Consider the following 23369-nt stretch of genomic DNA (forward strand, 5'->3'; position numbering starts at 1 on the left):
AATCTAAAGCCAACTCATGGTTGCCGACGACAGCTTTCAAATGTTGGACATCTAATGAGAGTTGGCTAAATCCTCAGATCGTTAAACTCATATGGGCCTGTAAAGAATAGGTTCAATTATTCACCCACTTTCCTAGGACAGCCACACCCCCAGGAGGGTATGACTGACATACTAAAAATATCACCCGAGTGTAGGACATGACCATAGGCTTCCTGATTGTCTGGTATGAGTCGTTTTGCACGCTTCAGTTCCCCAGAGTTGGTTTTACCTGTCTCATTAAAGATCGGTGACCAAAATTCTTAACATGTACATTTCTGTTCTCCCAAAATAACATCCCCCCCATCCAGGAGGTAAAGTGAGATACCCCTTGTCTCACTGCATACCCACATCCATCCAAAAGTTGCTCCCATGCCTTCCTCTATCCTGTAAATGTTTACACCTGTCACCTGTTACTGTAAGTCTAACACACTAAAATCCCCTTTAGCATAGTTTCTCCAATCACTAAACTCTTCTCTCAGTTGACCCATATATTCATGACAAGCTCTAGTATCTCCCATATCTTCCCTCTGCCACATTAGGTAAGTTTGCTCCCTTCTTGTAACCACTCCAACATACATGTGTCCCATAATCCCCAAATGTTCAACAGTCCTTTTAGCCAAGCACTTTATTATACATAAAGCAACAGCAAAGCACAGTAGTCCTACCAGAAGTGGAACAATCATGGCAGACAAGAACATCATTACCTTACCCATCACGTTTCCAAATACACCAGTAAACCAGTGTCCAATTTGGTCAAAGATGGTGTTGTCAACTTTTCACAGAGTACCTCCTAATTTAGCCAGGTCATTTATAATAGCTGTCATGTTGTCAGAAGTGTCAGGAAGCAACATGACACAGTAATCCTCATCGTCTATTCCAAGGGACCTGTAAGCCCAAGGGACCTGGCCAATATGTGCCATTTCATCTCTGGTCACTACTGCCTTCAAATTCTGCATATTTAGTGACAACTAAGTAAAACCCTGTACTTTAAAACTAGTAAGGACCTGCATGGAGTATGTCAAATTGTTAACCCCCTTACCCTTTACTACAACTCCTACACCTAGAAAGATTACTAGGCCTGCCATCTCTACCTGAGACAGCACATGTCCATTGGCTTCATTATTTTGAGCCACTGCTCTTTTAGCTCTGCCATTCGATCTGAAACTAATTTGCAAAGAACTGTTCAGCAACTCAGAAGCAGGTAAATGTTGCTACTGTCAGGTCAGTTTTCCCCAGATAATAACACCCTTTCCATCCCATGGGGAGGAACATCCAGAGATGATCTGGAGGTGTCCCCATGCCTTTGCCTATGTTTGACATATTTACCCTAGTTAACAATTGTTTCCCATCCAGTACATCAAAACTACTGGTATCTGTTTTTAGGCTTGTGTAAGACAGGCAATTAGTGGTGTTTCCTACATCCACATTCCCTGAGTTGCAGATACAAACAGGGGGAGTTATTGTGGGTTTTAGTCTTGCCAACACAACATCTCCTTTATCATTTAGGGGCTTTACACTACCAGTCAGATACTCTCCCTAATGTACTTTTGGAGGTCCTATGCATTTAATTAGCTGGGAATTGGCTGTGGTCTTCCCCTTTTCTCCTCCGGCCCTCCTCATTGGTGGATCTCAGCCTCTTTCCTCCTCTGTGTCCTAAAGCAGGATGGTTGCCAACCTGGGAGAAACCTGGAATGGGAAAGATGGTGCCATCCGGACCTCTGGGATTGGTTCTGCTGCTTTCCTAGTGTGAGATTGGAGAACATTTACAACAGAAGTTAGTTCCTTCGTGTAATCAAGATGGTCACACTATATCTCAGTTATGTCTATCTGTCGGTCAGTCATAGGTCTCACCCCTGGGGTGTTCATTGGTTGTCTTGTTAACATTTCATAAGGTGTACACCCAATACCTTTAAGGCTGCTGCGCATTTTCATAAGGACAAGAGGTAATCCAATGGAAACAAAAATGCCTGTCTATTTGTGGAAAAATCACTAAGCTAATGACTTGTTTTTAAAATTATATAAGCAAAAATTATTCAATTCTATTTGGATTGGCAAGCCTGACAAAATTAAACGGGCCCATTTATATAATGAATTTGAATTCAGAGGGCAGAAGTTATTAAATTCTAAAGCATTAGACCTCACTAAAGGCTTCAGTCATACAAAAGCTTTACTTAAATCCAAACTGGTTCTCTAGCAGATTAGTAAAGAAAGGCCTTTTTCCCTTTATTCAGATTACAACCTCTGACTTTCGGTTATTTGAAAATGAAATAATCTCCAAAGTATTGCTATTTTTAAAACAACCCATAGAAAGTTGGTTGCAATTTCTGTTTAATCCACCAGAAAAGACAGAACTTTATATTACAACAAATATTATGGTGAAACTCAAATGCAAACTTCGCGCCGACAGATACGGCAGCTCTGCTTCTAGCTCCTAAGCAACTTTACAGTATTTTGTTTTTTATTAGCCCAGGAAATGTTTTGTGTTATTACATAAAGCCGGAAATTTCTTTTGGATATCGGAGCGGCGGTAACTCACCAGCAATATGACTTTCCCAAGTTGGGTCCTTTGTTCGTACCTCCCAGGGCAGTTGAACTGATTCCAGAGGCTTATCCAAAACACCCCCAGCGGAGAAGAGGTATTCGTAGTGGTCTTCTAGTCCGACTCAGGAGGCGCACACACCATCCACTGCTTCTGAGTATATTACTCGCTTATGTTTAGTCTCTGGATAATAAATTTGTAAGTCGCTCTGGATAAGAGCGTCTGCTAAATGACTTAAATGTAAATGTAAAGTAAACGAGCTCAGGGCGAGAATCCCCTTCCAGAGGAACATCAGGGATTGTAACATACTGTTTCACAGAAACATGGCACTCTCTGGATATATTGTCTTTGTCCATACAGCCAGCTGGGTTCTTAGTATATCGCACAGACAGGAAAAAATAACTCTCCGGGAAGAAGAAAGGTGGGGGTTTATGTTTCGTGATAACATACAGAAACTCAAGTCCTTTTGTTCACCCAACATAGAATACCTCACAATCAAATGCCGACCGTATTATCTCCCAAGAGAATTCTCTTCGGTTATAGTCACAGCCATGTATATTCCCCCTCAAGCCGATACCCCGGCGGCCCTCAAAGAACTTCACTGGACTTTATGCAAACTGGAAACCACATATCCTGAGGCCGCATTTATTGTAGCTGGGGATTTTAACAAAGCACATTTGAGGATAAAACCGAAGTTTTATCAACACATTGACTGTAGTACTCGCGCTGCTAAAACACTCAACCACTCCATCTTCCAGGATGCCTACAAGGCCCTCCCCCGCCTTCCCTCTGGCATATCAAATCGACTACATTTTGCTCCTCTCTTCCTATTGGCAGAAAATCAAACAGGAAGTAGCCGTGCTAAGGACTATTCAATGCTGGTCTGACCAATCGGAATGCATGCTTCAATATTGTTTTGATCACGCGGACTGGGATATGTTCTGGGTAGCCTCAGAATAACATTGACGAATACACTGTTACGGTGACTGAGTTTATCAGGAAGTGTATAGGGGATGTTGTACCCACTCTGACTATTCTAACCTAGCCTAACCAGAAACCGTGGATAGATAGCAGCATTCGCGCAAATCTGAAAGCCCGAACCACCGCAAGGTGACGGGGAATATGGCTGAATACAAAGTGTAGTTATCCCTTCCGTAAGGCAAGCAAACAGGCAAAACGTCAGTATAGAGACAAAGTGGAGTTGCAATTCAATGGCTTCGACACGAGACGTACAGTGAGGGGAAAAAAGTATTTGATCCCCTGCTGATTTTGTATGTTTGCCCACTGACAAAGAAATGATCAGTCTATAATTTTAATGGTAGGTTTATTTGAACAGTGAGACACAGAATAACAACAAAAAAATCCAGAAAAACACATGGCAAAAATTTTATAAATTGATTTGCATTTTAATGAGGGAAAGGCCAAAAAGATCATCAAGGACAGCAACCACCCGAGCCACTGCATGTTCACCCCACTATCATCCAGAAGGCGAGGTCAGTACAGGTGCATCAAAGCTGGGACCGAGAGACTGAAAAACAGCTTCTATCTCAAGGCCATCACTAGCACCTTAGAGGCTGCTGCCCCATATACATAGGCTTGAAATCACTGGCCACTTGAATAATGGAACACTAGTCATTCCAATAATGTTTACATATTTTTGCTTTACTCATCTCATATGTATATACTGTATTTTAGTCTATGCCACTCTGACATTGCTCATCCTAATATTTATATATTCCTTAGTTCCATTATTTTACTTGTGTGTATTGTTGGGAATTGTTAGATATTACTGCACTGTTGGAGCTAGACCAACAAATTTACAGCTGTGCCATACAGATTGCAAAATAGTCGGGAAAATATTTTTGATGTACCAATTCCACGGAACTGATACACAAAACAACGCTGGATTCAAAACGTAGAGTTTTTCTACTTAAATTATACAAAATTCTTGCAACCAATAGAATGTTAGGGGAGTGTTAGGGTTAGGGAAAAATATATTTCAAATAATATATATTTATACAATAAATATGGGGGATTGGAAATGATGCAGACAATTACATTGATAGAAGCCACAATCTAGTTGCAATATTAAATCTGATTTCCCCCCCCCCCCCCCCAAAAAAAATAAAAAAATATTGGGGTTTCCTAAAAACAACCTGACGAGGGACATCAAGATTTATTGAATTTACCATGTGTTCTATATTAAAGGGCTCTTCATTTAATATAACAAACAAATGTAATATTGGTGCACAATTCCTACTTAAAAAGGACACATGAAACTACTCTATTCGTTGAACGACCAACAGAGTGATAACCCTTCTACATACACAAGCCTCAGTCATGCCATAAAACAAGTGACGTAGAGGATTGCGTGCAAGCCTTCTCAGTCTGTGTGAACTTGTTAATAGTCAGCCGGAGAGGAAGAGTTCACTGTCCAAGTTACGTAGTACTACTGATGAGGACATTACATAAGCTTCCTTTTTGGTGTCCAAAACACGCTACAGGGATGGACCGACTGCTGAATACATTTCGAATCAGGAGTAGCCTTGTCAGAGAGTGTTTGGCTGAGTGCCTGGGGGTCTACATCATGATTGTGAGTGCCTTTCTGATACTCGGCAGAATAGTACATGCTGCTCTGTAGGAATGGTTGGAGAGACTTGTCCTTCTGTACCTCGGTTGTAAGGATTGAGGTTAGGCAGAGGGAGATGATTGTAGTATTTCAAGGATTGTAAATGAGTGGTGGTGTGCATCCTTCAGGTTAGGCAGAGCCTTATCCCTTAAGACATCTGTCCATTGGTCGGTCTGTCAAAGTACAGTGAATGGTGGAAGGGACAGCGCAGGTGCAATCCAACTAAGGATAACTTTGGCATTTAATGTTATTATTCTAATTTGAATCTCCAGTCCTTCCACACGCTATCTCGCTCTGATCTTGTTTTAAATTGTAAGTGCTTGCAAAACCCCATTTGTGCTATTGGTGGATCGTCACAATGGCTAACCAAGGACTTTGACCCCCGAGAGAGAGCAAAAGAGAGCATGTGTGGGAGGGAATTCCTAAATCAGTAGAGTGTGAGTCATTTGGAGAAAAGAATGTTTTCAATATTATAAACGTTCTGCCATATTGAACATGCCCCAAGCCTTGAGATTAATGCCTTGTTGCTCTTGCCAGGGTCAATAAAAATTATAGCGCACAACAAAATCATAAAGCAATGCACTTCCTCAGAACAGAGGACTGTAAAGACTGTCCTTGGCTTATCAGCCAAACATGCCTGATCTTGAATGGTACTCTGAAGTTACCCCACTATTTGAGTAGACGACAATGGGGAACCACTTTCAACTGATATTTGATATAGGCCTTCCTGGTTACCTGATTTATTACCCATGACAGTAAATTCTGAGATTATTTGACATCTCAATTCAAGCAGTAGTTTAAAAAAATGGGGATATGATGCATTAGGGATGTAACTCCCCTGATACAGGCCTTGTTTTGTTGTGACTGCAGCTGTTTGGATGTGGCTCCGTTGCCCAGGTAACGACATCTGAAAACAGTAATGGTCACTACCTGTCAATCAATCTGGGATTCGCTCTGGGAACCACCTTTGGAGTCTATGTTTCCCGTGGGGTGTCAGGTAAAGTCTATGAGTGTAAATCTATACATGTGGATGAGGACAGAAAGAGGCCATATCTTGATAAAATAGTTGATACATTATCAAATAATGGTTGTTTTGTTCTCTCAAAGGTGCTCACCTAAACCCTGCAGTGTCTCTCAGCCTCTGCTTTCTGGGCAGGCATCCTTGGACACGCCTGCCTTTCTACGTCTTGTTCCAGATTCTGGGGGCCTTTATGGCTGCTGCCACCGTAGCCCTGCAGTACTATGGTAAGGGGAAAATGTAGAATATCAATCTTGAATACTAGAATCAAAAGTTATGGCTGGAGCATGATAGTGTGTGTGTGCGTGTTTCCATTCACAGATGCTATACAGTTCTACAGTGGTGGTCACCTGACCGTGAGCGGTCCCAAAGCCACAGCAGGCATCTTCTCCACCTACCCTGCTGACTACCTGAGCCTGTGGGGTGGCATCATGGACCAGGTCGGAACCCCCTTCTTGGTTTACATGAATATAAGATAACTAACATAAACACATTGGAAATGTATTTGTACCTGGAAGACTCAATCAGGTCTTTTACTAAGGGCTGTCTTCTAATCAATAATTTGGGAGAGGTTGAATGGCGCCTCAGCCTTCATAGTTAGTCTTATCATGGTGTCACTGCTCTGTAGTGGTTAACCGGCTCACCACCTCCAGGTGGTTGGCACGGCTGCTCTCATGGTGTGTATCCTGGCTCTGGGGGACACCAGGAACAGCCCGGCGCCTGCAGGTCTGCAGCCGGTGCTGGTGGGGGCTGTGGTGTTGGTGATCGGAGTCTCCATGGGCTCCAACAGCGGCTACGCCCTGAACCCAGCCAGAGACATTGGGCCTAGACTGTTCACATACATTGCTGGCTGGGGGGATGAGGTGTTTAGGTAAGTCAGTTCTGCTACATATTTTGACACTCTTAATGCCCTTGTTTAAGTAAACCAAACAAGTGCTTTAATATGTTAGGCATTTTTAGGGGGATCTTGAAATTCACATTAGGATCTTAAGCTGAACGCAAAGTATTGTACTTTGACATTGTGTATACGCTGATACAGATAGCAGGTAAGAGATGTTACTGTTTCTTTCCCTCTCAGGGCGGGACGTAGTTGGTGGTGGGTGCCTTTAGTGGCCACTTGTGCCGGCGCTCTGGTAGGCACACTGATCTACGAGCTCCTCATTGAGGTCCACCATCCAGAGAAGGGGCTCATCTCGGAGTCCTCAGCCCAAGGACAGGCCACTGAGAACAGGCAGGCAGTGGAGCTACATCCAGAAAAAAACAACCCTAAGGATGGACTGGATGGGACCCTCATGTGAAATGGGAGAATCTAATAGTGGGATTTTAAACGGTTATTTCCGAAAGGGCTATAAGATTACACTCTTTGCAAGACACTAGTGTATGTGTCACAATTATAAACAGAGGAATGATTATCAATCTGTATAAAATACTGTAGTTGTACATAATGTAAATGTGCCTAAATTAAAAATGTCATACAATACTATCCCTAAACAGTTATATAAAGCTTCTTCAATGACTGGACAGAAGTAGAGACTTGATAAAGCAAAGTTCTCCCTTACACATTTATTTTGAAACGGCACATAAAATGTATGACAATTCAGCACACAGACCACAATACAGATGGAAAATAAAAGCGGAATCATTATTTATCTATAGTACCTTCGGAAAGTATTCAGACCCCTTCCTTTTTCCACATTTTATGTTACAGCCTTATTCTAAAATGGATGAAATAACTTTTCCTCAATCTACACACATTTTTGCTAATATATAAAAAAATAAACATACCTCAGTTACATAAGTATTCAGACCCTTTGCTATGAGACTCGAAATTGAGCTCAGGTGCATCCTGTTTCCAATGATCATCCTTGATGTTTCTACAACTTGGAGTCCATCTGTGGTCAATTAAATTGATTGGAAAGGAACACGCCTGTCTATATAAAGGTCCCACAGTTGACAGTGCATGTCAGAGCAAAAACCAAGCCATGAGGCCGAATGAATTGTCCGTAGAGCCTTGGTCATGGAGGTGACCAAGAACCCGGTGGTCACTCTGACAGAGCTCCAGAGTTCCTCTGTGGAAATGGGAAAACCTTCCAGAAGGACAACCATCTCTGCAGCACCCCATCAATCAGGGCTTTATGGTAGTAGCCAGATGGAAGCCACTCCTCAGTAAAAGGCACATGACAGCCTGCATGGAGTTTGCCAAAAGGAACCTAAAGGACTCTGACCATGAGAAACAAAATGCTGTGGTGTTATGAAACCAAGATTGAACTCTGCGGTCTGAATACCAAGCGTCACATCTGGAGGAAACCTGCCACCATCCCTACGGTGAAGCATGGTGGTGGCGTTTTTTAGCGGCAGGGACTGGGAGACTAGTCAGGATCAAGGGAAAGATGAACAGAGCAAAGTACAGAGATCCTTAATGAAAATCTGCTTGCTTCAGAGCACTCAGGACCTCAGACTGGGGCGAAGGTTCACCTTCCAACAGGACAACGACCCTAAGCACACAGCCAAGACAATGCAGGAGTGGCTTCGGGACAAGTCTCAATGTACTTGAGTGGCCCTGCCAGAGCCTGGACTGAACCCGATCGAACATCTCTGGAGAGACCTGAAAATAGCAGTGCAGCAACGCTCCCCATCCAACCCGACAGACCTTGAGGATTTGCAGAGAAGAATGGGAGAAACTCGCTAAAATATATATATTTTTTATTTAACCTATATTTGACTAGGTAAGTCAGTTAAGAACAAATTCTTATTTTACAATGACGGCCTACCCGGGCTAAATACAGGTGTGCCAAGCTTGTAGCGTGATACCCAAGAATACTTGAGGCTGTAATCACTGCCAAAGGTGCTTCAACAAAGTAATGAGTAAAGGGTCTGAATACTTAAATGTGTTATTTTTAAAAACCTGTTTTTAATTTGTCATTATGGGTTATTGTGTGTAGATTGATACATTTTAGAATACGGAAAAAAAAATCAAGGGGTCTGAATACTTTATGAATAGTGTACCAGTCAAAAGCTGACACCTACTATTTTCTACATTGTAGAATAATAGTGAAGACATCAAAACTAATGTATGAACTAACCCATATGGAATCATGTAGTGACCCAAAAAGTGTCAAACAAATCAAAATATATTTGCGTTTCTTCAAAGTAGCCACCCTTTGCCTTGATAACAGCTTTGCACACTCTTGGCATTCTCTCAACCAGCTTCATGAGGTAGTCACCTGGAGGTGTTAAGTTAATTTGTGGAATTTCTTTCCTCAATGTATTTGTGACAAGGTAGGGGTGGTATACAGAAGATGGTCTTTTACCAAATAGGGATAAGTCCATATTGGCAAGAACAGCTCAAATAAGCAAAGAGAAATGACAGTCTATCATTACTTTAAGACATGGTCAGTCAATGTGGAAAATTTATTTTAAAGTTTCTTCAAGTGCAGTCGCAAAAACCATCAAGCGCTATGATGAAACTGGCTCATGAAAGGAAGACCGAGTTACCTCTGTTGCAGAGGATAAGTTCATTTGACTTACCACCCTCAGAAATTGCAGCCCAAATAAATGCTTCAGTTAGATATTACTTGTTTGGTATTACTACACTGTTGGAGCTAGAAACAAGGATTTCACTACACCTGCAATAACATCTGCTAGACATGTATGTTACCAATCAAATTTGATTTGAAGTTCATTAGAGTAACAGACATCTCAACATCACCTGTTCAGAGGAGACTCGGTGAACCAGACCTTCATGGTCGAATTGCTGCAAAGAAACCAGTACTAAAGGACACCAATAAGAAGAAGAGACTTGCTTGGATCAAGAAACACGAGCAATGGACATTAGACCGGTGGTCGGGTGAGTCCAAATGTGAGATTTTTGGTTCCAACGCAGTGTCTTTGTGACGCAGAGTAGGTGAACGGATGATCTCCGCATGTGTGGTTCTCACCGTGAAGCATGGAGGAGTTGTGATGGTGTTAGAATTCAAGGCACACTTAACCAGCATGGCTACCACAGCATTTTGCAGCGATACGCCATCCAATCATTTGTTTTTCAACTGGACAATGACCCAACAACTCCCAGACTGTGTAAGGGCTATTTGACCAAGAAGGAGAGTGATGGGAGTACTGTATCAGTTGAACTGGCTTCCACAATCACCCGACCTCAACCCAATTAAGAAGGTTTGGGATGAGTTGAACTGCAGAGTGAAGGAAAAGCAGCCAACAAGTGCTCAGCCGTTGTGGGAACTCCTTCAAGATTGTTGGAAAAGCATTCCAGGTGAAGCTGGTTGAGAGAATACCAACAGGGTGCAAAGCTGTCATCAAGGCAAAGGGTGGCTACTTTGAAGAATCAAATATATTGTGATTTGTTTAACACTTTTTGGTTTACTACTATGAAATGTGTTATTTCATAGTTTGTCTTCACTATTATTCTACAATGTAGAAAATAGTAAAAGAAAAACCCTGGAATGAGTAGGTGTGTCCAAACTTGACTGGTACTGTATATACAGTGCATTCGGAAAGTATTCAGACCCCTTGACTTTGTTACGTTACATCCTTATCCTAAAATTGAATAAATTGTTTTTTTCCCCTTCAAATCTACACACAATACCCCATAATGACAAAGAAAATACATGTTTTTATAAATGACAAATAAACTTAAGACATTTACATAAGTATTCAGACCCTTTACTCAGTACTTTGTTGAAGCACCTTTGGCAGCGATTACAGCCTCACGTCTTCTTGGGTATGATGCTACAAGCTTGGCACACCTGTATGAGGAGTTTCTCCCATTCCTCTCTGCAGATCGTCTCAAGAGCTGTCAGGTTGGATGGGGAGCCTCGCTGCACACATTTTCAAGTTTCTCCAGAGATGTTCGATCGGGTTCAAGTCCGGGCCAACCTAGACATTGAGACTCCTGTGTTGTCTCGGCTGTGTGCTTAGGGTCATTGTCCTGTTGGAAGGGGAACCTTCATCCCAGTCTGAGGTCCTGATCACTCCGCAGCAGGTTTTCATCAAGGACCTCTCTGTACTTTGCTATGTTCATCTTTCCCTCGATCCTGACTTGTCTCCCAGTCCGTGCCGCTGTAAAACAACCCCACAGCATGATGCTGCCACCACCATGCTTCACCATAGGGATGGTGCCAGGTTTCCTCCAAACCTGACGCTTGGCATTCAGGCCAAAGAGGTCAATCTTGGTTTCATCAGACCAGAGAATGTTGTTTCTTATGGTCAGAGTCTGTTAGGAGCCTTTAGGCAAACTCCAAGCGGGCTGTTATGTGCCTTTTACTGAGGAGTGGCTTCCGTCTGACCGCTCTACCATAAAGGCCTGATTGGTTGAGTGCTGCAGAGATGGTTGTCCTACCATCTCCACAGAGGAACTCTGGATCTTTTGTCAGTGACCATCAGGTTCTTGGTCACCTCCCTGACCAAAGCCCTTCTCCTGCGATTGCTCAGTTTGGCTGGACGGCCAGCTCTAGGAAGAGTCTTGGTGGTTAAGAATAATGGAGGCCACTGTGTTCGTGGGGACCTTCCATGCTGTAGAAATGTTTTCGTACCCCCTCCCCAAATTTGTGCCTCGACACAATCCTGTCTCGAACCTCTATGGACAATTTATTCGACCTCATTGGTTTGTGCTCCGACATGCACTGTCAACTGTGGGACCTTATATAGACAGGTGTGCCTTTCCTAATCATGTCCAATCAATTGAATTTACCACAGGTGGACTCCAAGTTGTAGTAACAGGATGCACCTGAGCTCAATTTTGAGTTTCATAGCAAAGCATCTAAATACTTATGTAAATAAGGTATGTTTAATTTTTTATAAATTTGTTAAAAACCTGTTCGCTTTGTCATTATGGGATATTGTGTGTAGATTTATTTAATCCATTTTAGAATAAGGCTAAATATAAAATGTGGAAAAAGGGTAGGGGTCTGAATACTTTCCGAATGCACGATATATATATATATATATATATATATATTAGTATTTCATAGCAGGTGACAAAAGGAAACCAAAAAAACAAATAGGTCAAGCACTGATTCTGCAGTTAGAAAACAATTCAGAGAAATTTCCATACACATTAAAAACACAATTACAACCCCTCGCACTCTCCTTCTGCTTAGTTGAGTGTGACAATCTATAGCTAGCCTACCTCCCATAAAAATCCTGTTATTTTTTATTCAAATTGGTTGAAGAACAAAACATTTGAGTACAAATACTATACTTAAATTAACATTTTCATAACAAGTAACAAAACCCGAACGCTTTCTTTTAGCGTATGATATGGTCCGTGCAACATATACCCATGTGCACCACTGGTAAAATCTTGGAACTCACTTATCTTGGCTAAAAGTTATGACAATGTACCACTCGAAACAAGACGGGTTACAATAATCTACACTGAACTAATATATAAAACGCAACAATTTCAAAGATTTTCCAGTTCATATAAATAAATTCATCTGGCCCTAATCTATGGATTTCACGACTGGGAATACCAATATGCATGTGTTGGTTACATACCTTAATAAAAAGGTAGGGGCGTGGATCTGAAAACAAGTCAGTATCTGGTGTGGCCTCATACAGCGCGACACATCTTCCCATAGAGTTCATCGGGCTGTTGCCTGTGGAATGTTGTCCCACTCTTCAACGGCTGTGCGATGTTTCTGGATATTGGCGGCAACTGGAGCACGCTTTTGTACACGTCGATCCCAAACATGCTCAATTGACGACTGGAGTATGCAGGCCATGAAAGAACTGGGACATTGAGTTTCCAGCAATTGAGTACAGATCATTGCGACATGGGCGTTGCTTTATCATGCTGAATCATGAGGTAATGGCGGCGGATGAATGGCATGACTGTGGGCCTCAGGATCTCAACACAATATCTTTGTGCGCTCAAATTGCCATTGATAAAATGTGTTCGTTGTCCGTAGCTTATGCCTGCCCATACCATAACTCCATGGGGCACTCTGTTCCCCATGTTGACATCAGCAAATCGCTCATCCACACAACACCATCTGCCTAGTATAGTTTAAACGGATTCATCTGTGAAGAGAACTTCTCCAGCGTGCCAGTGGCCATCGAAGGTGAGCATTTGCCAACTGACACGGTTGACACCAAACTGCAGTCAAGTGAAGACGACGAGCACGCAGATTAGCTTCCCTGAGATGGTTTCTGACAGTTTGTGTTGAGGTCCTGGGCTGGCGTGGTTGTGAGGCCGTACTTGCCAAATACTCAAAAACGATGGAGGCAGTTTATGGTAGAGAAATGAACATTCAATTCTCTGGCAACAGTTCATTTGGGCATTCCTGCAGTCAGTATGCCAATTGCATTCTCCCTCAATATTTTAGTGGCCATTTATTGTCCCCAGCACAAGGTGCATCTGTGTAATGATTATGCTGTTTAATTAGCTTCTTGATATGCCACACCTGTTTGGTGGATTATCTTGGCAAAGGAGCAATGCTCACTAAAAGGGACATGCACAAAATTTGAGAGAAGCTTTTTGTGCGTCTGGGATATTTTATTTCAGTTCATGAAACCAACACTTTATATGTTGCGTTCATATTTTTGTTCAGCGTATCAAACAGAGAAATAAATCTCACCTGTCTGTGTCATACATTTCAAGTTCCCTTTACCATTGAATCTTGCTATAAGATTGGCTGCAGATAACTCAAACGACGACAATGTGTTTCATATAAATAAATAGAACAATGTCATTAGTACTTAAAATCAGTGTTACTCTCAATACTATTTTTTGCTACAGATACCAAATTAAATTGGACACTGATTTGAGAACAGTTTTATAGAACCCTCACTACAGAGGGGGACCCATAGAAACTGATCTATGACCAACAAGAGTGCTTTCTTTGTACAGTGGGTCGGTGTGGATGCAAGTTTAACGATGTAATGCAAGACAGAATACCTTTCGAGACACATAGCTCGGAAAAGGAAATTAGTAAGAAAATACAGAAGGAAATGCATGTAGAAATGATAGACAAACCATATTAATGGCAGAAAAACGTACACAATCATGGAAAAGTTGGACACATATGGCTGATGTCGATGCTATGATCAGGTGGTCTTGACCCTCAGAACTCCCATCCTCATGCGTGTCCAGTCCACTGCTCAGTATGATGATCAGCATGCGAGCGTGACAAAGAAACACAGAGCTCAAGTGGCTCAAAACGGCACAGAAGTACATCTGGGTCAGCTCTCATCTTTCCACATTCAGTTCCCCTAAAGTCAAAACCCCTCATCTCCCAGGCCTGTCCGTCACTCCGAGGCCTCACCCCTCCTTTCTATACTGGGGCGAAGTTTCCCCGAGTTACAGATCTAGGATCTGCTTCTTCTCCCCCAATCCTAACCATTAGTGGGGGAAATGAAAAACTGACCCAGGATCAGCATCTAGGGGCAACTTCACCCTACTGGGGCTTGTCCGTCTTGTGGGCGGCAATGAAGGCCATGCCGTGGGTCCTCAAGTGGGTGTTAAGGTCGGAGGCCCTGTCGAAACGCCGGCTGCACACCCTGCAGCTCATTTTCCCCTTACCGTCCTCTCCGTCCTGTGGGGATGAGGGTAAGCCGTCCGGGGAGGAGGGGGTGCGGGGTGGCCTGTGGTTGGACTCCCCCTGGGGATCTCTCACACGGTGGGTGATGAAACGGTGGCGTCCCAGGGAGCCAGCCGAGGCGAAGCACACGCCACACTGCAGGCACTGGAAGGAGGCGGCGTCAGCGCGATGCTGCGGGATGTGGCGCTGGAATTCGACGCCGTCCTCCGTGGCAAAGCCGCACGGCACGCAGCGGAACACGTTGTCGTCCTCCTCGGGCTCGGGAAGCGCCAACGCTCGTGTTTTCTTCACGGGAATGCTGCTCTCCTCGCCCCCCTCTGTGGCCTCTCGGCTGTCAGTGCCGCCCCCTTCCTCGTCCCCTGGTGGCCCCCCCTCCCCGTCAAGTTCAGATGAGCTGCCCGGGCCCTTACCCGGGACTGAACGCTTCCTGGTCTGTGGAGAACCATGCATGGGGACAGAGGGGTGATGGAGGGAAAGAGAGAACGTCAAAAAGCATTATTGATTTTTGGTTTAACATACTCAGATCCAAGTCACCACACCATGGGTAACATTACTGAAATGTACCCCCACCAAGTGATGGAAAGAAGAATGGATTCTAACTGACCTGTCCTTCAGTGGCTCTGACCCTGTGATGATGGACCTGGATATGCTTCTCTAGTATGAGCCGACTGCTGAAGGTCCGCTTGCCCTCTGTGCAATATCTGCAAACACACAAGTATGCTCTGAGGATGTTGCACACTTTTCCTAGGTGGGCTGATATTCGACTGAACTTAACATTCTAAATGTCCGTGCTAATTGTCTTGTCATATCAACTCTAGACATTTTCAAATATAATATATATCCTACTTAGCAGACACTTTTTCCCCCCAAAGTGAGTTAGTTTATGCATACAGCATTTGTTTTTACGTACGAGTAGCCCTGGGAATCAAGCCCACTATCCGTGCTCTACCAATTGAGCTACAGGGGACAAAATATGGTGCTTTTGTGGATGTTTAGATGAGTATGGGGTTCACTCACTGGCAGTGGAAGACTCTCTTGTTGCCCTCGTGGATGACGCGTACATGGCGCCGCAGGCTGGAAGAGGTGGAGAAGGAGCTCTCACACACACAACACGGGAACTTCTTCATAGCCTACAGAGGCAGATTCAAGGAGAAAAGAGAGGGTGAGTCCTCTGTGCGTGTGTACACACACACACACACACACACACACACACACACATTACACTAAGGTCATACAAATACTAAACAACCTTGGTACAACACCTAGTGACCTCAGCAAGAGATTCTTTTGTATAATGGTTTTGGGGTCCCAGTCAGTCCCTTGAGAGGGGCATGTGGTGGATGAATCAGAATTAGTTGGGTAACATAGATAATTAAGATGTTTTATTAGTATAATATGCTTATGTGAGATACTTGTCATTAGAAAGTGTCCTTTGGACTCTGGTGTCTTTCAGTTGCACGTTTCCCTTAGCTGGGGCTCAGACACTTTGGGCCCAGAGAGGGGAGAGGTCAGACTTGTCTTTTATATGGGAATGTGTCTTTACCTATTCTTAAACCATGTGAAGGGATGGCGTGATTAATGGGGAACCAATGACTTGTCTCCACAATGTCTGTGAGCAAGTCACTCCCTCCTTTTCTTTATTGTGGGGAGGTTTATGGCAGTAACCGGACCCTTGTATGTGTCCTCTTAGATCTCACACTTATCCTGTGATAGTATATGGCCTAGAGGCTCACTCCCTCCAGTGAGCCTGTCCAGGAGTGGGGTCAAGAGGGGGTTTGCTTGAGATGGGAGTATCTAGAGTTGACAATTGATATATGCCATTGGATGAAATGGTGTTTTTGTTCTATGAAGTACCAGGGAGGGACGGTTCTAGGGAGACCAGACACCGGTCTATATAATGAACCCTGTTGACATAGCAGTTACTGTCTGCTGTGTTTTATGGATATCTGTCATACAAAACTTAACCTTTGTGAACTGTTACTAAGATCTGTGGTTTGTCAATGTACGTTGAAGGGGGTGCATCTTTGCTATAAAATATCTCTGTAGCCATTGTGTAATCACCTTCCTGGTTCATTCGAGAGAGTGCATTATTGAAGGTAAAGTGCTTTTGCAAAAGTATCTTAAGTATTAAAGATGTAGTTAACTTGGACTGGTGTGTTTAACTCTCCTCATTTGGTAATGCAGAAATTAGCCAGCACAGTTGCAATGCCCAAATCTTAAAGTATCTACAAAACAAGTTTTACAGCAACATAATCCAAACGGAAGCCTACAATTTCTTTTACGTTTTGCAATTCACAAATTATCATTTGATTCAATTCACCGCGATCTAACCGAATCCCAAATACTACAATGGCAAAGTGAATCATTCGATTTGTTAAAAATAATCGATTCACATCTTTATTTTTTATGTGAAGTGGGGCATCGGTTATACAGATAATTACATTTGTACGACCTTACCTTTCCGTGCTCTGTCTTCATGTGAGAGATGTAGTCGTCGCTCTGTGTGAAGGTCTTCTGACATTGCTGGCAGCTCCATTCTGAGATCGTCCCACGATGGCTGCCTACCTCCATAGAACTAGACTGATTCTCAGGTTCCTCATAGTCCTCACCCCCCTCTTCCTCTCCTTCCTCCTCCTCCTCCTCTTGGTCTCGGCCCCAGTCCTCCCCATCTGAGCTGTCCTTTTTTGCAGAGGGCTTGGGTTTTGGGAGGGAGGGGGCTGAGGGATTGGTGGCGGCAGGGGCAGAGGCATTGGATTGGCCCTCCTGTTTGACTGACAGCCTTCTGTGAGCAGTCTGGATAAGAGGAAGAAAGGAATAACCAAATCAGACAAGAGAAAAGGGAAGACAATATTGACAAATTAGCTCCTATAAATTACTATTTACCATCCAGGGGATTGATCAACTAACATATCACTTTCCTTTACTACAATCATATGTTTACCTGTGAGTTAGAATTTAACTAAACAAACCTTTATGTGTTCCATCATGGAACCTTTCTGTGCGTAGAGTTTGGTGCAGTCAGGACACTTGAACACATGCACTTTCTGCTTGGACAGGTGGGTGTCGAAATGCATGTACAGTAAGGGTTTCTGGGTAAAAACTGTATCACACATCACACACTTGTAGATCAATCTGCAAATACAGAGAAATAGATCATTTAGGAGTGAATTAAGCTTTTTTTCAGGGCTCAAATTGTGACAGACACGCTTTACAATCAACTAAAAAACAGTGTTTCCCAATTCTGGAGACCCAAAGAGGTGTACATTTTTGTTCTAACACACATGAACACAGTTGAATTAAGTGTGTCAGTGCTAGAGCACTAGGACAAAAATGTGCACCCCTCTGGGTCTTCAGGACCAGGATTGCAAAACACTGCTCTAAACCTAGAGACATAACATGGTTCAGTAACTGTGGGGCACTTACTTGGCCTGTCCCCCGGTGAGGGTGGGGTGCTGGGTGCTGATGTGTCCCTGTGCACTAGGGGCAGACTTAAAGGCCATAGGGCAGCTGGGGCACTTATGGAACACCTCGCAGTGGGCTGTCTGGATGTGGGACTTGATGGAGTTCAGACCCCCGAAGACCACCTGGCAACTGGAGCACCTGGGGAACAGATATGACCAAAAACAAAATGTTAAACACATAGGTTTAGTCACTGATGCTAATGTAGAGTGGCCGTTGACAAATTGGGTGGCTTGATTGTGATGCAACTACGGAAAGAATCTTCAGCCACATGTCTTTTCACATATCTTTGAGTTAGAGGGCGTGTATTTGCATTTGATTACTGTATGTATCCCTCATACATCCACCTGACAATGGAGTGTCATAATAATACATAATGCTGCATCTAAGCAGTAGTTTGTGGTATGTACACTTGCACGTATTTGTAGCACAATTGTCTATCAGTGCAGGTGACCACACACTGAATACGGCTGCTAAGCCGAAACATCTGTTTAAGCTAGTGAAAATACTTTTGCGTCATCCTTTTGTGTGCGGACTTATTACATTTGTTGCCGACTTGTAAGTGCAGAAACTATCTCTTCACCTGTATCCAATGCGGCGGGCGAAGTGCAGACAGGCCTCCTCCAGGTGGGTCTGGAAGCTGGCCTGCCGGGCGATGCCCCCACACTCTGGACAGACGTGGGGTGCCCGGTGCTTATGAATCCTCTGGTGAGCCGACACACTGCACCAGTTAGGCAGCATCATGGGAGGGGAGCACAGCATACAGGTCTGGGCAGGGAGGAGAGAGTGGGAGAAAATGTTTAAAAAGTTGAATAAGGCATAACACTATGAATACACTACTACTTCTAATACTGTAAAACTAATACTAGTACTGTGTAATAAGCCAGTCATCAATGCACACCCACAGGTCTGGCCAAGGAAGAGAGAGAACATGTTTTAAAGTAATTAAGTCATATTGAGGCATTACAAATGCCTTGTTTTCATAGTAAAACACTAATATTGCGTAATAGTACTGACCAATACATAAAGTAAAGCAGTCCATTGAGTAAAGCAGTCCACAATCCGTGTCTGGGAAACTGCCTTATTCAGTCATTACGTATGACTAAGCTTGACACTAGTAGTTCGTCATTAGCCTGTGGGTAATGCACACCCATACTTCAGGCTCTGTATCAAAGGACTCACCGAGTTGGGGGTAGCTCTGATCTGCTGGAAGTGGGCAACCAGCTCGGCCTTGCCAGAGAACTGGGCCTGGCACTCGGGACACTTGAAGTTGTGGTACTGCAGCACCTCTCCCTTCTTGCTGGGGAGGGGCATCAGCACCTGGGGGATCTGGGGCGCACGGCGGACCGGTCTCAGCTGGGCTGCAGATTGAGACTGTGTGTCCTTCAGTGGGCTGGAACTGGATGACACGGCGGGGGCTCCAGACGTGGTGGAGGGGGAGGAGACTGGAGGAGGAGAGGAGATTGAAGGGGAACACATGCCTGGTCAACAAAGCAAGAAAGCGAAGCAAGAATACAATGAAGTTGGAAGTCAATTGCATGATGGTATCTCTCTCTCGTATTTCATAAAATAAGATGGACCACATCCTGACAGAAATAAAGCTTTGTTTATATAGCCACATTGTATGTGTCCTAAATTGCTTAAACTTTTTTGCTGCGTCCTATGGGACGAAGCCATTTTCACTAAACTCTTCCGAAAGTCCAGCCTTACCAATGGGTGTGGTGTCCTGCTGGCCAATCATCTGCTCCACGGTGACGGGCCTCATGACGAGGTGAGAGCACTGCATTACCAGCCCTCGTTCCTTATGCTCCCTGGCGTGGAGCAGCAGGCTGCACTTGTTGAAAAAGGCCAGCCGCTTGGCACAGTGGTTGCAGGTCACCTCGATGCGCAGCGAGCGCCTGTCATAGTGGCGGGCCAGGCTGCGCTCCAGGGCGAAGGCATCGCCACATTCTAGACAGCGGTAGCCCGTGGCAGGCAGAGGGAGCCCCCATTCTGGGGGCGGAGCTGCCGAGAGGTCGGGCTTATAACTGGGCAGCAGGTTCTTGCTGTTGAGGATCTTGTTGAAGGCCTCCACCAGACTAGACTGGCTGCGGGAAATGACGGCGCCCGTGCTGTTCACGATGGAGGCAGGCTTGTTTGGCTGGTGAGTGCCGGCTAGGACGCTGGCGCTGCCTCCGTTAGACGTTTTAGCACCAACAGGACGTACGCTCATCCCACCAGTGGCTACTGAGAACTTCGGAGAGGAGGCGACCGAGGGAGAGGCAGGCAGGGCGGCAGATTTAGTGATGCTAACAGCAGTGGCAGATACCTTGGCCTTGTCCGAGGAGGCAGCCATCTTGTTCTGAGCCTTGGTTGCAGCAGCTAGCATAGCACTACTGGCTGGTAGTGTAGACACGGGTAGTGTGTTGAGGCTCTTTGCTTTCTGTGGCTGGGAGGCTGCCATACGACCAGAGGGAGTGTCAGGTTTCCAGGCCCTGTTGACTGGGGTCTTCCGCACCACTGGTGGAGCTTTGCTGGGCTCCAAACCCTTGGCTCCAGCAGCACCTGCTTTGGGTGCGACCCTGGTAACAGTTCTGGTGATTCCACCAGTGGAGGTTTTGATGGTCTTTATCCTCACTTTGAGGGGCCGGGCAGGAGCAGCAGGCCCTCCTGGAGTTGAGGTGCAACCTTCAGTGGTTGGAGGTGTGGACTTGCCATCATCCACCTCCATTTTCTCCTCTCCTGTTCTTGCACTCTCTTCCTCTCCAATTGCACCCTCTTCCTCCTTGCCATCCATAGCCTTCTCTATTCCATTTCCCACCTCCATCTCCTCCTCCTCCTCCTCCTCCTTAGGCTCCTGAAGGTCTGAGGGGGGTGGTGTGGAGGCTACTGCAGGGCTGGAGCACCTCTTGTCGGTTACTGGTGCTGCTGATTTGGGTATCTCTGGCTCAGGACTTTCAGGTGAGTCTCGCTCTTCTATAACATGCTCCTGTGGTAGACTCTTTGTGGAGCCTGACTGGGCAGTTGAGGTCACTCTACAGCCCGAGGGAGTGTCCCCTGGTTTGGGATGAGCTGCCGATGAGGCCATGGGATGGGTGGAGTCAGAGCGGCCAGCAGAGGACCTAAAACGACGGGTCAGTTTGGGAGGGGTGCGGGAGGGGGAGTCAGGAGGTTCCTGGATCAGCAGCGGGGGCCCTAGGTCCGGATCGGAATCATCCCCCTCTGAGTCTCTGGGACACAATGCCGGGCCGGCTTTAGGTGCCCCGTTAAACGGCTGAGATGAGTGCAACGGGTGTGAGGAGAGGGCTGATGGCGGGGACGGGAGCAGAGGCTTGGAAGGTGGGAAGAAAGGAGAGGACAGTCCTACTGATACTCCTGAGACAAGAGACGCAGACACAACAGATGAAGAGGAGGATAACGAAGCTTCTTTGCCTGTCTCTTGCCGTGTGTGCTGCTGCTGTAGGAGCTGCATCTTCCTCGCCCTCCCTACAGGGTCTCCCGACCCTTGCGCCATAAGAGGCTTCAGTCTGTTGAATATATTGCCAACCTGCTTGACTGATTTAGTTGATCCAGCACCGCCTCCTCCACCCTCTGTTTTGGGGGTAGACACTGACCACGGCTCCCCATTAGATTGGGCCTGAGCCTGGGTTAGGGGGGTAGTTATACCCGCAGCCCCAAACCCATTGTGGTTGAGTGGTTCAGATTCCGCCATGCCTGGGGCACAGACACCGAGCCGTGGACCCATAGCGACCCCGGCAATGCTGTCCATAGTGTTCTGGTCTGTGTCCTCATCCCCTCCATCGATGTCAGGTCGTACACAGTTCTTTACGATAACGCTGACAATAGGGGTGTCAGCCTGGGGGTCCGTGGGGCTAGGTGGTCTCAGAGATGGCCCTACACCAACCCCACTGTCCGGCTTTCCCAGAGGTGCACCGCCTGGTCCGTCAGCCTCATCAGCAGACTGGATGGCCTCTTTAGCATCGATGTCAGGAATGTCAAATGCTGCCAATAGGTCATCGAAATCTGGGGTCTTCATGTCCCCCATGCCGGGACCAAATCCTGCAAGAGAGGACACACCAAGAGGACAGAAAATGAGTGATATGAGTCCAAGTTTAAAACATCCTGTGTTTCTAATTTCTCATTGAAATTGCTAAATTGATAGCCAGTTGGCTGTCCTTATATGTTGCAGTTCAGTAAAGGTAGCTAGCTAGTTAGTAGCTAAGCAAGTTATTAACACAGATCCAAGTCGAACAGGATTTATTTGACCCGAGCAGTTGTAGCGACTGTTAGCCAGCTTCTCAAAACATTGCATACAGTAAACATTGCGAAAGGGGTGCTGTGCTGTTATTACCTAGCCAGCTAGCATGAACACAATGCAGTTTGACACAGACAGCCCGTCTCGCTACGATAGTCAACCAATAGCTAACGCTAGCTAGCTGAGATCTACGACAGACTAGCAACAACATATTTAGCTAACTAGCTAAGAAATAAATCCAATTGTTTATCTGTTCAATAGATGAATTCACTGAGTGTGGACGTTAAATTCGATATACTTTACATATGGATTAACCTACAATGGTTCCACAATTAATCAATCATTTAAAACCACAAACGTCTCGCAGCTGTAAGTTTATTTCGGCTTCCCCCGCCAGGCTAGATGGCCCGGCCGCGCTGAGCCCAAGCAGAGCGAGGGGTCCTTTAGTGGAGGCCATTCCATGCATTCATAACGAGTTACTGGGAAATAACCATAGATCATTGTCACTGTGGACAATTGATGGGACCGGTATTTTGATTCTCAATTGCACATATTTTTATAGTTTACCTGGATCTGTGATTCCACTATTGTCGCCCGCTCCAGATGACGTGCCTTTACTTCCTGCCACACGATGGAGAGGTCCTATCAGATCATTGTATTAATGCAATTTTTTATTGCCGAAGCTCCAAAAATAAATTGTCATGGGAATGGTGCCACATACGGACAAATGTCATTTGTTAATTGTAAATGTGAACACAAAAGATAACACAATAAAAACAGATATGTTAATTCTTGCCACAATAGTTCACACACCTCTCTCTAATTAAGCTTTCCTGTTCTAGCTATAATGGGTTGAGGAGTGGGGACTGGGCAAGCAATCAATCAGACAGATA

At 44.9% G+C, this 23369-nt stretch overlaps 2 protein-coding genes across 4 annotated transcripts; one reads left to right on the forward strand and one right to left on the reverse strand.

The window, feature by feature from the left end:
* The first annotated feature begins 4958 nt into the window (after positions 1–4958).
* aqp10b (aquaporin 10b) lies at positions 4959–7705 on the forward strand. Its single transcript, XM_029735898.1, has 6 exons — positions 4959–5171; positions 6078–6204; positions 6315–6452; positions 6547–6665; positions 6879–7096; positions 7304–7705. The coding sequence occupies exons 1-6, from the start codon at positions 5034–5036 to the stop codon at positions 7521–7523; spliced, it is 960 nt and encodes a 319-aa protein (XP_029591758.1). The 5' UTR covers positions 4959–5033; the 3' UTR covers positions 7524–7705.
* Positions 7706–13717: 6012 nt separating this feature from the next.
* On the reverse strand, positions 13718–23233 carry LOC115176085 (zinc finger protein 687b). 3 transcript variants are annotated; one of them, XM_029735878.1, is made up of 10 exons: positions 23044–23233; positions 19953–22280; positions 19425–19687; positions 18826–19010; positions 18207–18383; positions 17753–17915; positions 17241–17576; positions 15801–15913; positions 15388–15484; positions 13718–15215 (listed from the first exon to the last, which is right to left on the reverse strand). In XM_029735878.1, exons 2-10 carry the CDS (start codon positions 22264–22266, stop codon positions 14640–14642), a joined length of 4224 nt encoding a protein of 1407 aa, XP_029591738.1. In that variant the 5' UTR covers positions 22267–22280; positions 23044–23233; the 3' UTR covers positions 13718–14639. The 3 variants fall into 3 exon arrangements, with proteins under 3 accessions (XP_029591738.1, XP_029591736.1, XP_029591737.1); XM_029735876.1 differs by having other exon boundaries at positions 19425–19723; XM_029735877.1 differs by lacking the exon at positions 23044–23233 and adding an exon at positions 22835–23024 and having other exon boundaries at positions 19425–19723.
* Between the last annotated feature and the right edge of the window lie 136 nt (positions 23234–23369).

Source organism: Salmo trutta, chromosome 36 (assembly GCF_901001165.1).
Source record: "Salmo trutta chromosome 36, fSalTru1.1, whole genome shotgun sequence".
NCBI classification, from domain to species: Eukaryota; Metazoa; Chordata; class Actinopteri; order Salmoniformes; family Salmonidae; genus Salmo; species Salmo trutta.

Bases quoted from the DNA above. Each gene is read 5' to 3' on its own strand.
- aqp10b (XM_029735898.1), top strand. From the start codon at position 5,034: ATGAGGACATTACATAAGCTTCCTTTTTGGTGTCCAAAACACGCTACA. The intron at 6,205-6,314 runs GTAAAGTCTATG...GTTCTCTCAAAG, and splicing joins TGTTTCCCGTGGGGTGTCAG to GTGCTCACCTAAACCCTGCA. The intron at 6,666-6,878 runs GTCGGAACCCCC...CACCACCTCCAG, and splicing joins GGGGTGGCATCATGGACCAG to GTGGTTGGCACGGCTGCTCT.
- LOC115176085 (XM_029735876.1), bottom strand. From the start codon at position 22,266: ATGGGGGACATGAAGACCCCAGATTTCGATGACCTATTGGCAGCATTT. The intron at 17,577-17,752 runs GTTTGTTTAGTT...CCTCTTATCCAG, and splicing joins CCATGATGGAACACATAAAG to ACTGCTCACAGAAGGCTGTC. The intron at 15,216-15,387 runs GTCAGTTAGAAT...GGTTCTCCACAG, and splicing joins TCAGAGCCACTGAAGGACAG to ACCAGGAAGCGTTCAGTCCC.